This window comes from Neovison vison, chromosome 13, assembly GCF_020171115.1.
Source record: "Neovison vison isolate M4711 chromosome 13, ASM_NN_V1, whole genome shotgun sequence".
NCBI classification, from domain to species: domain Eukaryota; kingdom Metazoa; phylum Chordata; class Mammalia; order Carnivora; family Mustelidae; genus Neogale; species Neogale vison.
The window spans coordinates 8,341,534-8,358,459 of record NC_058103.1 but is presented as its reverse complement, the minus strand read 5'-3'; the positions used below and the strand labels follow the sequence as shown (position 1 = coordinate 8,358,459).

The 16,926-nt window shown below is 40.2% G+C and overlaps 1 protein-coding gene across 4 annotated transcripts in view; it reads left to right on the top strand.

The window, feature by feature from the left end:
- Nucleotides 1-16,926, top strand: part of VRK1 (VRK serine/threonine kinase 1) — a 76,996-nt gene that overhangs the window by 29,931 nt on the left and 30,139 nt on the right. For 3 of the 4 annotated variants that reach the window (XM_044232097.1, XM_044232100.1, XM_044232099.1), the window contains exons 2-4: nucleotides 5,122-5,286; nucleotides 7,972-8,027; nucleotides 16,349-16,418. In XM_044232097.1, the coding sequence (XP_044088032.1) occupies nucleotides 5,127-5,286; nucleotides 7,972-8,027; nucleotides 16,349-16,418 (286 nt within the window). In that variant the 5' untranslated portion in view covers nucleotides 5,122-5,126. Of the gene's footprint in view, nucleotides 1-4,628; nucleotides 4,855-5,121; nucleotides 5,287-7,971; nucleotides 8,028-16,348; nucleotides 16,419-16,926 lie in introns of all 4 variants that reach the window. The other variant, XM_044232098.1, reaches the window with a different exon arrangement.

Genomic DNA, 16,926 nt, shown 5'->3' with positions numbered 1-16,926 from the left:
ATTGGACAAGCTCATAAAATATGAAAAGATTCTCAGTTTTGGTCCCTTGATGATTGTTAATTATAGGAACAGCAGTTTTTAATGCTTAAAACTGTAAAATATTTCACAATACAGAAGACCTTATTAAGCAGATACAGACTTAATGAATTATAAGGTACTGTTAGAGCCACCACCCATGTCATGAAATAGAACCACTGGTCTGTCCTCATCACAACTTCTTTTACTTCCTGAAAGTAACTTGTCTTTTATGGCAATCACTTCCTTTTCTTCATCTGTTTACCACACAAATGTGCATCCTGAAACACCGTGGTACACATTTGCCTGATTTTGTTCTGTTTTGGCTGTGTTCTTTCAAGTCGTTCAGCATCTGGCTCTCTTCTCCCCCATCTCTTCTTTTTTTCCCTTTATCTGTTGAAGAAATGGCATTATATGTACTCTAGGGTTTCTCACCCTTGGGACTTCGCTGACTGCATTCCTGTGCTATAGTTTATCATGTTCTACTGTTCTTTTCATATCCTGTGAATCAGGACCAGGCTTGATCAGATTCGGAGTCTATTAATTTTTTATTTTTCTTTTTTGGCAAGATTACTTCATAGGTAATGGCATGGTCTTTTATCAGGAGATGTATAATGTCTGGACATCTCTCCTATTTTGATGTTAGTAACTATCAGTGCTCAGTGTCTGGATCCACTAATTCATTCGGAGGGGGATATGTGTTAACCTAAAACCATCCTTATTAGCTGAAATTTTTCCATAAGGAGATTTTTCTCTTCATCTAATATTTGGTTACCCAGTGGTACAATTCATGTAAGAAAGAGGGTAAGTGCTTGATTCTTTTCCTTCCTTTTTTCTTTTCTTTTTTTTTTAAAGCAGCTTTCAAAATTGAGTGGTTTCCTATTATTCTCTAGTGGTGACCACTTAGGTTTTCTGGCTATTATAAACTCTTGGATTTACTTCCATTTTATGTGTTTTAATCCATAGTGGTTATTATCTTTATTGACTCAAATTGGCCCATCTTTGGTCAGTGGAAACACCTAAGTTGGCTTCTTAGACATATCTGACATCACTCTAGTAGTTTTTGATAGCTTCTTTGACACCTAGAAATGACAAGATGTTCCAAGTCTGTCTTGTACGTATCTGGTTTCACATCTGGAATCAGTCCTGTCTTCAAGGAGTCTGGTTCCTTTTACAAGAAACTGTAGTTTTAAGAATACACTTTGTTACTAGAGGTACTCATTACTACTAGGTTGGTTGGTTGTTTCTAAGCTTTTTTGTGGCTCGGGCTAGGAAATGAAAGCGGTGTGTGTGTGCACATGTGCGTGGCGTGCATGTGCATGTATGCTTTTTTAAAAGATAAAATAACTTCTGAATTAAAAATACTTCCGAATAAAGCATTTTTAGCTTTAGCTCTTCTTTCATTTCTTTCCCCTTTCTTTTGTATTTGAATCTCGATTTCTAAGGATACAAGGAGGTAACTGAATTAAAATATCACGGAATTATTCACTTGTATTATTGCACAGATATGTGTACAGTAACCTTAGTTTACAAAACCAAGTATCACTTACAGTGTGACTATTGGAGAGTTGGGTTTTTTGGCATATGTTCTCCCATTTTTTACAGTCGTATTGTATCTACTTCGTCAGAGCATCTACCCATGATGTATTCTGTCCTCTTTTTATAGTCCTTGTTGAGTCTCATTCTACAAATCAGTGTCTGCTTACTGCCCACTACCAGTTCTCACGGTGACGTTTCTTTAGGCATTTCGGATATCTAAGGCTTGTTCTCTGATGGATTCTTAATTCCCTTTTTCTATGTTGAGAACGCTCTGGTCTTTATACTTGAAATTTGACTGTGTATAAAATCTTACGGTTCTTGTTTTCTTTGTCTTAACTATGTTGCTTCCCCTTTCTTTTCTGGCATAAGTGTTGCTGTCAGAGTGATGACAGTCTGATTTATTTTCCTTATAAAAGATGTGTTTTACTCAGCTCAAAGAATACTTCTTTTCCATGGAGTTCTGTAATTTTACAAGGTGGTATTGAAACGTGGGTTGTCCTGGGCTGATTTCTCTGTGTATGGTGTGAGATGTGAGCTTTCATTTTGTAGTTTTCCTTTTTTATTTTGTTTTTTAAGTTTAGGAAAGTCTTCTTAGATTAAAGCATTTTTAGTATTTTGTTCTCTTGCTTTGATTTTCTTTGTTATGTGTTCATTGGCTTTTCTTTTTCTGCTTTCTGAATCTATGAAATGTTTATCTTTTTCCACCCTTTTTGATTTTTAGAATTTTTTCCTTTTCATTATTTCTATTAAGTCACTGTGTTTCCGTTGCCTTCAGTCTGATGTTCTTTCTAGTTTAGTTTTCCTCTCTTAAATGATTGTGAATAGTTATTTCCTTCTACCGCTTAGTCTCTGAGTTTTTCTAATTCTGATCTGTTAATCTTTCTATATAAAAAATTTAAGCTTGTATTGAATTATTGGTTCAGAGCTCTCAACTTTTTGGCAAGCCTGTTTCATGTATTTTTCTGCAGGAACTTTTAAAAAAATTCAGTTTGCACGGGACTAGGTTTTGTTCCTTTTCTGTTGCTGCGTTCTTCAAGCAGTTATTTTTCTTTTATGTGCAATTCGTTCTAGATGGTATAGTTCAAGTTGACTTTATGCCATTTTCTAGAGCCTCCTCTTCTGTTTTGTTTTGGTGTAGTGTTCCAAAACATGGAGGCTAACTTGACATATCTACCTTTGTATTTGAACCTTCTTTTTCCTTTCTTTGTATTTTCTTTGTGATGCTCATTTTAGATTCTGTTCCCAGCCCTTTCTCACCCACCCCGGGAGGTTTTGACCTGAGAGCTTTTCCACTGGTTGGTCCTGCGAGCAGTGGAGGGCAGCCTGCTCCGGCCCCTCCAGCAGAGCCCCACATGAGCTCACGGCTGGAGAACTCAACGGCTGGAGTGCGCACGGCCCTTCCCGGCTTTGGCCACTGTTCCTGCGTTCTCTCTGTGCTTCTGAGAAGTGACTTGGGGTCACTTGGGGATTCTCAAATTCACCAGAGACACCACCCTTGCTTCTGCTGCTTCCCTCACCGCTGCCGGTCGCATGTGGGTCATCTTGCTCTCGGCGACCTCTTCACCCACTCCCATTTTGCGGTTTCGTAGAGAATAGTGTCGCCTAGTTTTGTGGTGGTTGCTGTCCATTGGGTTTGAATCCTGCTCTCCAGTTGTCCTGTTTGGCTTTATGGGGGAAATCTAGGGAGATTAGACGTGTGCACAGCCAGCCCTACCGTCTTCAGTGGCAGCGAGACTTTGGACGCAGTGGTATGTTCAGGGATTCGGCAGACTCACAGTGAGGGCTGACTCCGTGGGACTGCTTTCAGGAAGGAGGAACAGTTTTTCCAGACTGCGTTAATTGTAGCAAGTAGGCTGTAGCAGAAAAACTCAGAGTAAAAGCTAACCACTTAATTTGGAGGAAAAACACACTTTTTGTTGACTACAGTTTATATTGAGTGGAAGGTGAGCTAGCATATTTCTTGAAATATGGTCACTTTGGGAAAGAAATTCCAGTAAAACAGAAAGAGGGAAAAGTTTTTTTTCTTTTCTTTTTTTTAAACGCATTTTAAATTGTCTTGGCTTCTATAAGGAAATCATCAAATAGGAGATTACTCTGGTGATTTGTTACAGTGGGGTAAATTCAGAAGGCATCCGTTTTAGTATTTAGAAGTGCTATGCCTTGGTTTGTTCTTTTTTTTTCCTTCTTCTTCTTCTTTTTCTGGTCTTGGTCATTTCTTGCACTCAGTCTACAACCATAGCTATAAAACTCACCTTGTCCGGTCTGTTGTGGTTTACACTGAAACTCCATTCAGGAAGATTTTACAGTGATTAAAAATACACATTAAGAGAACTGTTTGCTAGGAAGAAATAATAGCCACACTCATTTATTTTGAAGATTTGTTATTTATTATTTATTATTGTTAGAGAAGATTTCAACAATGAAAGAGGATTGGCATTCTATAGGAAAAATTAAATTTAAAAATCCCCAATAAGTTAATAAAGAGCATTTGCATGTATGGAGTTTATGTATGTGGTGTGATAGCGGGTGGAGATTTGCTAACAAAAATCCGCATCCAGTATTGTGTGTGTGTACTTAGGGTATCCAGGCTCCAAAGCAAACCACCTTACGTATTGTAAGTTGTCTCGCCTTAACAAACCTGTCTTTGACCTGATGAGCCATTTCAGGTGTTGCAGACTATAGCCTCTGAGAAAGTATTTGTTTCAGATTATTTATTTGAGAGAGAAAGAGAGAGTGAGAGACAGCACGAGAGGGGGAAGGGGCAGAGGCACAGAGAGGAGCAGGCTCCCTCCCTAGCAGAGAGCCCGTCCCCAGGACCCTGGGATTATGACCTGTGCCAAAGGCAGGTGCTTAATCGTCTGAGCCACCCAGGTGTCCTCGAGAGTGTATTTGTTTTAAATCTTTTTTAATTAGTAGTTGTAGAGCTGAGAGTTCTTTCTCAGGGCAGTTAAAGCCCAGAGAGAAGGGACTTGGTGACGGTCACCAGACTAACTGGTGTCATAGCTGCCCTGGAATCTGGGGCTTTTGCTTCTAGCCCGGGGCAGTTTTCACTACAACACACTGCTTTCTCTCAGTGTCACGTTCAGCTTGGCTGTGAGTGAGCAAGGTGGACCCCGATTCACTGCCGAAAGCGGAGGGGTGAGAGGGGAAGCCTGGAGCGCTGGGTGTCGCCAGCTTTGCCTTTTCTGTGAAGCCAAATGACCGGACAGCCACCATTCCCTTGTCGCTGTTCGGGAACGTCCTCTCCTCCGCTGTGGTGACTTGTAACGAAGGCCCGTGGCGTTGAGGCCGTGGAGTCAGGTTAGTCCTCGGAGCAGGTTTCTGTTGCTTTGCCACCTCTAGGCACAGAGCCTCGGCCAGCCGGCTAAGCTTTGCCGAGCCTTCCTTTCCTCATCTGTGAGGCGGGAGGGTGATGCGATCTTCACGGAGGCGCGAGGATGGCTCGGGGGCTCTCGTGTCGCCCGGCCTCTTCCACGTTTGAGCAGTGCCTTCGTGGCACAGCTTTCCTTAGTGTTCTCAGCACTTCGAGGATTGTAATTCTGAGTGTCGCTTTCTTGCGTTTTACAGTGAAAATGCCTCGCGTAAAAGCCGCTCAAGCTGGAAGACAGGGCCCTGGAAAGAGACGACTTGCGGAAAACTTTGCCCCTGGGGAGGTGATCACGGACATGGCGAAGAAGGAGTGGAAGCTGGGCGCTCCCGTTGGCCAGGGCGGCTTCGGTTGTATCTATCTCGGTAAGCGTAACCGATTCTCAAAATAGTTTCTCAGTTGGGAGAGGTTCCTAATGAGCTGCATTCAACTTAATATTGTATGATTTGGCAAAAACGTATCAATAACACAGGAGTGGACAAAAAGTTCGTTGATTTAGTCACAGTAGAAAAAGAAAGTGATGTACCTGCAGTATTGTGCTTTAGATTTTAAAGATACTGTGTGAACCTGCCCTGGTGCCGCTCATTTTCAGGCTCGTTTGGATCCTCACTGCGGCAGAGACTCTTCTCTGCTGGGTCTTGTCCCTTTGCATCCCCCCATTGTCCACGCTGTGGCTTGAGTGACCTAGCCTAGTTGAATTTCCACAATGGCTCCTCCCCCGCCCCCGGCCCTGGGGATAAAGTGGCAGACACCAGAGAATGGCATAGAGACCCTCCCTCTCGTTGGTTCCTCCGTAGCTTTAATCTTCATCCCTCGCATTCCCTCAGGGTCTGCGCTTTGGCTGTCCCGCTGCCCTTTGCCTCTTGATCTCCATACGTGATGCTTCTCTGGCTTCATGTTTCCCAGGCTCAGGCTAGGGCAGGTACTGTCAGTTTATAGGCCCTTGTGTCAGCCCTTTCACAGTCCTTTCCACGCTGTGCTGAAATTACTTTTCCGTCTCAGCAATAGGGCATCTCTTCTTACTGTGTTCCTAGTGCTTGATGTATTTTATAACATGACGTTTGAATGAATTATCAAGCTTCCTTTTACCCCTTTCCTCATTTGAACTGTGCAGTATTATTGGGATACTATCCTTATTTTGTACACTAAATGCTTATTTAAAAAGTTCTAATCTTGCTGTATTACTAATCAGCCTCTGAATGATGTGTCTTGGAGCTCACACCTTTCCATCTGCCCATGGTAGTTGTTTTTGCGACTTGGTGTTCCTTCTTCTCTCTGAACTACTGTAGCTGCCATTTCTTCAAAATCCTTCTGTTCCCAGTTGGTTGGTGGTTTCTTGTTTTCCTTTGCCGTTCTCCGTCTCTTCACATCTAATGTGAGAATGCCTTAGGACTCGGGCCTAGCGTTTCTTCTTTTCCCTGGTACACTTACACGCCCTAGGGGCTCTTCCAGAGTCATGGCTTTAAATGACTAGTGTTTCCATGTCAGTGACTCTCAAACTTCTTTCTCCAACTTGGGCCGTTCTTCTGAACTCAAGACTTGTATATCCATTGCCTCTTTAGCACGTGAACTTGGATGCTTACCAAGCATCTCAGACGTAAGGCTCGCCAAAGCACCAGCTCTTCCTGCAGCTTCCTCCATCTTAGTAAGTAGCAACTTCCTCTTTCCAGGTGCTGAGGCTGTAAACCTGGAGCCCTCCTTACCTCCTTTCTACCTTTTGCCCTCCTATCCAGTTTATCAACAAATTCTGTTGGCTCTTCTTTGAACATATGTCCACAGTGTGACCACGTACCACCACCTTGACTGCTACCGTGTCTCGTCGTAGCCTGGCTGACCTCCTTGCTTCTGCCCTTGCCCTCTGCACTCCGTTCTCCACTAAGAAGCCTGAGGAATTCTTAATTCACAGTCTCGTCTTGCCAGTTCTCTTCTTAGAACCTTCCCGTGGCTCTCCAGCTCAGTCATAGTGACAGGCTTATGTCACCTGTCATGCTGGTGTTTGGTCCCTGCTGCTTTTCTGATCTGTCCCTTGTTACTTTCCACCTCACTTACTTTTCTCCAGCTGCTTTGGCCTCCTTGCTTTCCTCAGACTTGCAGAGGCTTCCATGTCAGGGTGTTTGTGCTGGTTTGCCTGGAATGTTCTTCCCAGGTATTTATGTGGCTTATTCCCTCATTGTCACCTCACTGTCACAGGGTGTCAGCTCCAGGGACACCCTGTCACATTTCTCTTCGGAGCTTGCAGCACATCTTCCTGCCTCGTTTTCCTGCTATAGCACTTACTACACCATTAAGCATTCTTTATATTTTAATTGTGGTTTGTGTCCTACCACTGAAATGTTAGCTTCATACGAGTAGTAATTATATCTTCCTGCTCGTTACTAAGTCAGTTTCCTAGAAACTGGCATATCATAGGTACTTGGTAAAAATACGTGTTTTATGAATGTGGGCAGTCTTATGTTCCTGACTGGAATACTGATTCCAGGGCATCTGTGCTTTATTTGCATGAAATAAAATGATAGCCATGTGACAGTTATGGTGGGCAGTTCAAAGTTCTAGTGCCAACATCCTGAACTATTGATACAGATGAATTTCCTCTCCCAAATTAGTGCTTCTGGAACTTTAGCTCCCTTTTACCTCCCCTCCGCCCTTCTTAGGAAAGTTTCCTGGTTTGTGAAATTTAAGAAATGTTATCAGTTATCATCCTCTTTGGACTTCACAACCTACATTAGCATATCAAAAGCCATGAGTACGTTTAAATTAAGGAAATCTTTAACTCAGAGTTTTCCATATTTAATTGATGATCGTATTGAAGATACCAGCAATTATAAAAATGCATTCCAATTTCAGACATGTTAAATCATGAAAAAAAAAAGTCTTCAAATTGATGAAATATACTGTAATGATATGCTGAGACACATACTTGGGAACTGAAATTTATTCTATCAAGGAGTTGTAGATATACAAACCTGAAGATTAAGAAAGGGTTAGTAACAGACTAATCAAAGTAATGCTACTTCTTGTTCTGATATTACATATGTCACTTTTTCAAACAGCTGATATGAATTCTTCAAAATCGGTGGGCAGCGATGCACCTTGTGTTGTAAAAGTGGTAAGAAAATATTTTAGCTGACTTTCTTTTTTGTTGAATGGGTGTAGTGTTTATTTTATAAGGATAAAGGATATTTTATATCCTTTTTGATAACTAGAATTAATTAAACATAAGGTCCTACATTTTTAACAGTGTTTAATAAGACACAAAAGTATCTTAATAGTTTTAAATAATTTGAATTCAAAAAGTTCATTTCCTCTCTTTTAAATTAGAGTGATCCTAGTATTTGGGGAAAAAAAATGAACGTAAGTATGGAGGTGTACCAATGTAGAATAAAAATATTCAGCTCATTCTTATTATTTCAGCTGTATTTACAGTAGATGAGATACTTTCTTATTTATATCCCACAAGATCCTACTACTTTAATGAAACTTTACTGTATTTTATCTAGCATTTGCTTCTGAACTTCCACTTGGTCAATCTTTTTTCATTTTATTCCCAGTTTTCTTCCCTTTTACATCCATTTTAGTGAATTACATATTTAATTGTGATCACTTTGAACCTTCTTTTTGCTCAACTAATGTTGAAATTGGTTTGTAATGAGTTAAGGTTAACAGCATCCCATCTGATATGAGCATACTTATACACTTATACAGCTTATACACTGGTGCACTAAAAGGCATTTTAACTACTGTTTTTTGTTAAGAATATATTATGCATCTTTCTGCTTACAAACTTCCATTTCTAACTCTTCTCTCAAAGTTCTTTACTTGTGTGAAGAATATGTTTTTGTTAAATAATAGGAGAGATAACAGGGTCTGTTATTGGGGCAAATTACTATCATAAGTTCCCCATTCGTCCTTTTTTTCTAAGGGCTACAGAAGTCAGAATTATCCTGAAGTTTTGTATGTTGGTTTGTTTTATTTCACGTTCTTTTAAATGAGGAATATATTTGATCCCTTGTGAATTAACTCTTTTGGACTTGAATTGTTTTAGTGATTGTTTTTAATACTTTTTTTTAATTAAGCCATAGTTTTTATAAGGAAAACCATAATAGATATTAAATAATTTGAATACTTTTGACAGGTGCATATACCTGTACAGCTTCCACCTGTATCAAAATATACAGCATTTCTCTCAACCCAGAAAGATTTCTTATATCCTTTTTTGGTCAGACCCCTATTTCAGGGACACTTTGAGGTTTTTGTTTTGTTTTGTTTTGTTTTGGTGCTGTGGATTAGTTACTCTTGTCTAGAACATCACATCATATAAATGGTATTATACAGGGTATACTGTTTTGTTTCTGACTTCTCATGCTCTGCAGAATGTTTAATAGGCTCATTGGTATGGTTGGTATATCAGTCACTCATTCAGTCTTACTCGTCAGAATATTATATAGACATAGTTTTTTTTTCTCCATTTCCTGTTGATTGTCAGTTTTTGGCTATTATGAATAAAGCTTTTATGAAAGTTTTTGTATAGGGTTTTTATTTTTCTTGGATAAATACCTGGAAGAAGAATTGCTGGTTTATAGGGAAGGTGTATATTTAAATCTATAAGAAAGTACCAGACAGATTTCCCAAGTGGTTGTGCCATTTTGTACATCCACCACTGACGGAGGAGAGATCTGGTTGCTCAGATTCTCTGGAGTGTGTGGTTGTCGGGTGGGTTGGAATGTTTAGCCGCCATGATGCTGTGTGTGTAGTAAGGTCTCAGAGTTTTACCTGATGGCTCACTTGGATTAGTTTTTCCAAGTAATTGTGCTTACTGGCCATTCATGTATTTTCCTTTGTGAAGTGCCTCCTCAGTTTTTGTTTGCTTGAAAGACCTAGGTAGTTTTACTTGTTATAATTGAGTAGTAAGAAAGTTGTTCTGGATGTGGGTCCTATTCCAGATGTGTGCATTGTGAATATTTTCTCCCCGTTTGTCGTTTGCGTGTTTGTTGGTTGAATGCTTTTTGTGCACCTTTTGAGGTTGATCATAGGATTTCTCTCCTTCATTCCATTAATGTGGCAGTAATATCGACTGGTAATTTGAGTGTAAGACTTGTATTTTTAACATACACACCACTGAGTTCTGATGTATGATACTTTATACGTAACGCTGGCATTGATTTGCCAGTATTTTGTTAAGGAATTTTCCATTTTCAATCGTGAGGGATATTGGTCTTTGTTTTATCTAATATTTCTAAATTTAAAAAATGTCCAGTCTCATTGTTTGGTTTTGGCATCAGGGTTATTGGCGCCTGGTCTCCTTTTTGCCCTGCAGAACCCTGAATCGCCTCCTTTTGACTCCTTGTGCCTCTGTGAGGAAAGCGGAGGCTGGTCTGGGGCTCACTGTGTTGGTTCTCCCCTGCCTTTTTAAGATGTTATTTATTTATTTACTAGAGCGAGAGAGAGTGTGTGTGCAAGCGGGAGGCAGGGCCAGAGGGAGAGAGTCTCAAGCAGACTCTTTGCTGAGTGCAGAGCCTGACTCCGGGCCCAGTCTCGGGACCCTGAGATTGCGACCTGAGCAGAAACCAAGAGTTGGCCGCTCAACTGTCTGGGCCACCCACATGCGCTGATTTGTTTCCTAATTTTTATTTTATTTTATTTTATTTTTTATTTTTATTTTTATTTATTTAATTTTTAAAAAGATTTTATTTATTTATTTGTCAGAGAGAGAGAGAGGGAGAGCGAGCACAGGCAGACAGAGTGGCAGGCAGAGTCAGAGGGAGAAGCAGGCTCCCTGCAGAGCAAGGAGCCCGATGTGGGACTCGATCCCAGGACGCTGGGATCATGACCTGAGTCGAAGGCAGCTGCTTAACCAACTGAGCCACCCAGGCGTCCCTGTTTCCCAGTTTTTAGAGGTCACAGTCTCTACTGCCTGTTCTGTCTAATGTCTGAAAGGAATGATTCCATCTGTTTGTCCAATTTTTACATTTGTTTGCAGCAGGGGGCTAATTGGCTCCCAGTTACTCTGTCAGGCCTGTAAGTAAAGTTGATACCCTGATCGGTGTGTCCTGGCATTTTGCTTTTCTTTAAGCCCTTTCATTTTGGATTTTTCTCTCTCTTTATGGACTAATATTTCTTTTGAAATATTTACTTGCTGCTCTATCAGAGGAAGGAAAATTCTTACTATTAAATTGGATTGTTTATATGGAAACGCAGAATGTTATCTGCATTTGCCTTTGATATGTCAGATTAAAATTAAAATCTAAGGGCAAGACTACGTTCTTCTTAGGATTTTTAAGAAGTTTCCATTGTGAGAAGAGAGCAAGTCCACTTATATATCTATGACTTCTCATAATCTTGAGGTTCAAAATATGTGGTTGGCTGTGACCACCTTCAGCTGGCTAACCTGCGCTGCCCTCCCCAGGGCCGCACCTTATGGGTAGGACTGGTGGGGCCCGGTCTTCGCTCTGGAGAGCCCGAGGTTCTCCCAGCCATGGTTTGGTTTAGAATGAGGATGCTCTTCTTTATTATGGGTCATTCTAAATTTTTTAGTTGTTATTTAATGTAACGTCACTTGTACTACGTGTCTTACAGAGTCATGAAAAAAAATGGGTAGGGGTAAGTATTTTCTAATTGCTTAATAAGGTAGTAAATTACTCTCTATTTCTAATTTTAAAGGCTTTTGTTATCAAACCTAGTTTAGCGCTCTGCATCTCTCCTGTCTCCTAATTTAGTTCTGTTTCCATTGGCTGGTATTACTCCTTCTCTTTGTAATGAGGACAATGATAAATATTCAGTCAATTTCTCTTTTGCATTTAATATCTCAGTAACATTTTCAGTGCGGTAGTTTGTCTGTGATCCTGGAAGAATGCCATAAACAAATCAGTGTTACTGACGCTTCCTTTTCTCTCTCAGGGAGAGCCCAGTAGCTGCTAGTGCTGATTCCTTTCCGGATCCTCATCCTCTCTGAACTCCTTGAAACTCTAGTAGCATTCATTCTGTTTACATTTATTTTTACCATTTCAGATGTTAATATCCTTCCCAGACCACAGTTGCTTTTAATCTTGGAAGTGTTTTTTTCCTTAGCTGGATTTCAAGTTGTTTTGTTTTGTAAACTTATTTTGTTGTTCTTGTTGTAAACTTGTTTTCTTTATGACGTTTATAAATGCCTGCTTAATTCTGAAAACTTTGTAACCGTAATATCCCAGCACCTTTTGATTTCTTGGGGCCACCCACTTTCATCTGTGGTCTGTGTCTTTTCAAGTAGCATTTGCCTTCACTTGTGATGTGCTATGACGTAGCTCTGTCCACAACTACTCTGTAAGTCTTGGCTCTCAGAGCTTTATAATATTAAAGGTGGAAATGGTTTGTCAAACACAAACCTGTAAAATGAGTGTCAGTTCTTTCCAGGATGAAAATCAACTGCTTATGAACATTTGTCATTTGAAACATTAGGGTCTATTAAAAATCATGTTTACAAAGAACGGGTACTACTCTTTGGGGACATTTCATAAGTAATTACTAAAAAAAAAAAAAAAAGCAAAATACAAAACTATATGTAGTATGGAGGTAATTTTATAAAATAGCCATATCTGTGAAGAAAATATGTCAAAATATTTCCAAATTTTCTAGCATAAGCACATATATTTTCTTTGGAGAAAAATCACCTTAGCAAATGTTATTTTAAAAATAATGGAAGACTGGGGCACCTGGGTGGCTCAGTTGGTTAAGTGTTTGCCTTCAACTCGGGTCATGATCTCGGGGTCCTGGGATGGAGCCCGCATAAGCCTTCCTGCTCAGCTGGGAGTCTGCTTCTCCCTCTCCTTTGGTGCATACGTGTTCTCTCTCTCTCTCTCTCTCAGATAAATAAATCAATAAATCTTAAAAAAATAGTCGAAGGCAAGTTGATTTTTAATGTGAAATTAGACTTAATAATGCAGTGGCATATCAAATCAAACAGTGGTTCTCTACTGAGAAGTAGCGTGTATACCGCAGTGGTAGTGCGCTATAATCAGAATCTCCGAATGCAGAGCCTGGTTATCGGTATTTTTAGTAAAGCTCCCCAGGGGATTCTTTTGTGCCTCAAGGTTGAGAACCGCTGGTAGAGTGTGGTGCACAGAGCACCTTAATTATTTTCCGTGGAATCATGCGTGCTCCTGTGTACCTTTGGGGATCCTTTCTTTCAGTGGAGGCAGCAGGTACCTTGTGCTTCTGTTAGGGCTTCCCCTTCGGGTGGAAGATTTGTCAGAAGACGTGGTGCTGCTAATACGGGGCCCTGCTCCGTGAAAGAGCCTCGGATGGTTAACCCGCAGATTGCTACATTTGGTCTGGAAATGAAGTGATGACAGACATATTCAAGACAGATGTTCAGGTGCATGCTAAGTATTTTCTTTCTCCTACCAAATGACCGCTCCGGTTTTGCTTAGGGCCTTAGTCTGTGTTGACTTGGGGAGCAGCCTCAGAGCCATGGTGCTAAGGGCACCAGAGATGGGAAACTCGCATACTCGGCCCTTAGATAACCGAGACACCCTGTATGTATTTTATCTCAGGAAAGATGATGTGCCTCGAGAAATGGGAAATTGGTAATAAGTTGGATAATGCAAGAAGAAAAAAATACTCTTTTGTGTTTTCTTGTTAACAAATTAGTTTTCAGTTATACTCTCCTTTTGCAGTCACGTCAGTGAGCGCAGAGCAGAACTGAGGGGGAGGGCGGACTTCTGGGTCTTGTACCCCAACAGTTCTTTATATCATGGTCACTTTGAATGGACATAAAGTCTTTATTTCGAAGTTCCGTGGAAGAAGTTTGCAGACTGATGTTTAATTTCTTTCACTGACTTTATGAGAAGTGGCCTGAATTTTCAATTCATATATCATAATTTTTTGGTAGGAAGGGGAAACTTTATACAGCTTCATTTTTAAATGGCAGCCAGTTGCTTTTAGAGGGTGCCATTGAAATATATCACATTTTAATTTTTTTTCTGTTGTCATCTTCATTTTGACACTTAGAAGTCTTAAAGAAACGTTTAGTGATATTCTAGTTAAAATGTCAGTCCCAATTTCTTTTCTAAATCTTGGCTATTATAGAGTTGGCAAAGTATTTTAGATTTGAAATATGTTAATAAAATTTTAGTTATGAGTTAAGGTATTTTCTTCCACAGAAATAGCGAGCTTTGGCCAGAGTGCAATGCCAAGGAAGTAGCTCCTTTATTTTGTTATAATGGAACCTTATTGGATTAGAAAAAAGTATGAAATGAGCTCAAAGAGCCTTCATTGTACTGGGGCTTTCATTATAATAGTCTGATTTATATAGGTTGATTCTTATTATTATAAGTTTAATAAATTATTGCCCAAAGGGAAGCTTGGAAATTAAAGTTGATATGACATAGGTTGAAATGGAATGAATCAGAATTTTATACTGATGGTAATAAGCCAGGATTTGTCTTAGGAAAACCCCTTTCAAACCTGAATTATATTAATAAGCTATTCTAAAAGTTAGCCTTTGGAGAGTAACTTCACCAAAACGTCTTCTCTTGAATTTCCACTACTTTCTTCATTTCTTTCACTGAGACTGCTGCTCCTGCTGAAGGCCTGCTGTGGGTCCTGAGCAGGAGCAGGTGTCTGTCCGGAGAGCATCGATGCCACAGGTTATGGTGAAGCTTGATTACTGAGTCCAAAGATGAGGGACTTGCATTCACAGCTTATGTGTTGGTTAGTTTCTATTTCTTAAGAGGTGATGAGATGCCAAGCCCTGTGTACCATTCTGTTTCAAGGCTGGGCTGACAAGTATACTCACCTGGAACAAGGCACGTTTATTTTCAGGTTCTGGTCCATGTGTTGGTTATGCATGTTGCCTGTTTGCTGTTGACTGCTTGTTCTTAGCTAGTTGCTGCCCAGTTCCTTGCAGATTGGCTGACCCATCTTCCTATACGCACTTTAACTGGGGATTCCTGAAGCTAGTGGGCCTCATGGTCATTTTTTCTAACGTTCTGCTGACCTTGCAACTCTAGCTACACGGCTCTTCTGTCCAAGATAACTTTCTTCCTGTATTTCCTAAAGGAAAAGCAGTCCTATAATTAGTTTAGAAATGTTAGCTTCCTCATTCAAAGGTTTCACTGCTTTTCAGAATTTTCCTTGGGTTCTTGATAAACAAGATAATACCAACAGAAATGATCAACATGACACACAAACCACTTAAAAAAAAAAAAGATTTTATTTATTTATTTGACAGACCGAGAGGGGGAAGGGAAACAGGCTCCCTGCTGAGCAGAGAGCCCGATGCACTGTGGGGCTTGGGATTACCATCTGAGCTGAAGGCAGAGGTTTTAACCCACTGAGCTACCCAGGTGCCCACAAACCACTTTTGATTCAGATACAATTTACTATTTAAGAAGTCCACAAAATTGTAATATCTTTTTTATCTTTCCATGTCTATTTAACAAGGTGCAAAACTCCCAACAGGCTGATATTTCTTGTTTGTCCATGCCTTTTTGTGCTATATATATAATTCTTTACAAATCATTTTAACTGTTAGTAGCCTTTAAAATGTAAAATGAATGTAGTCCGGTAAAGTTGGTGGGAAACCGTTATTACCGAGCCCTGGTTTCCTCTTGACTTTGAATTCTCACGTGGGAAGGTAATCGTGGGGCTCCTTAGTTTGAAAAAGGCAGGAATCAGCGTCAGCAAGGAAGGGATGCCACTAAGTACACGGTGCTTGCTCGGGGCTCTGGAGTTCCAGAAGATTCCCTTTGTGACAAGGTTGGTGTCTGCCAGTCCTGATCAACTAGATACAACTGTACTGAGAAACAGGGAAAAGAGTTGGATTTTGCCACCAATTGGCTAAGTCAGGTATTGGAATTTTATTGGATCTCAGAAACATCTGGTAGCCCCTTGGTTCACATGGTTGCCAATCATTGCTTAAGAGAAAACTTAACAAAGATGAAAATGAGTTTAAAGATTTTTCTTAAACTTCTGCAAAGACGGAGCTGTTTATCTGATTTTGAACATGTTATCACTTAAAGAAATGGACTTTGAGGGACGCCTGGGTGGCGCAGTTGGTTAAACGACTGCCTCTGGCTCAGGGCGTGATCCTGGAGTCCCGGGATCGAGTCCCACATCAGGCTCCCAGCTCCATGGGGAGTCTGCTTCTCCCTCTGACCTTCTCCTCGCTCATGCTCTCTCTCACTGTCTCTCTCTCTCAAATAAATAAAAAATAATAAAAAAAAAAAAAAAAAAAAAAGAAATGGACTTTGAGAAAAATAGAAGATTCATGGACTCCTCTGAGAATATCTAAAACGTTTTGAAAGAGTGTGTGCCATAAATATAGTTACAAACTTAAGTATCACAATTACATTGGAAAGAAACATTGACATTAGTGTTCTTTGAAGTTTCATTGAAAATGACTCCATAATGTTAATGACTGCTAGCGCCAATAACCTCTTATGTTTTAAGGAGCCCAGTGACAACGGACCTCTCTTTACTGAACTGAAGTTCTACCAGCGAGCTGCCAAACCAGAGCAAAGTAAGGAACACAGCACATATATGTCTACCTTGTTCAAGTGACCGCTACTTGTTGTGTGAAGTCAAGACAAGAGCACTGGATCTGATATTATGATGCTTTGTTGTATTTATTTTTCACTTTTTAAGTAAATTTCATTTTAATGAGATTTGTATGAAAGAATTTTGATCTCTTATTGGGTTTGATATGATAAGATTTCATTTATGTTGATATAGAATAAAGTTAGTTACAGGATATAGGATTTAGGAAATATCATAAAAAATTGAGAAGTAATCCTAATTCATGCATGGGACTCCCAGTCTTTTTGAGAATTTTTTCTAAACTTTGGAGAACCTAACCTGGGTGGAGGGGAGATGCTGTAATCCATGACTTAGAACAGCCCGCAGGGAGGAGGGCAGGACCTCTTCAAGCTCCTACCACCCCTTGAGCGTCATTTCCCGGTCACTGACCTTTAGAAATGAGGTAAACAACTTCTAGGTTAGGTAAAGAGTAAGTCTTTCTGGAGAAGTGA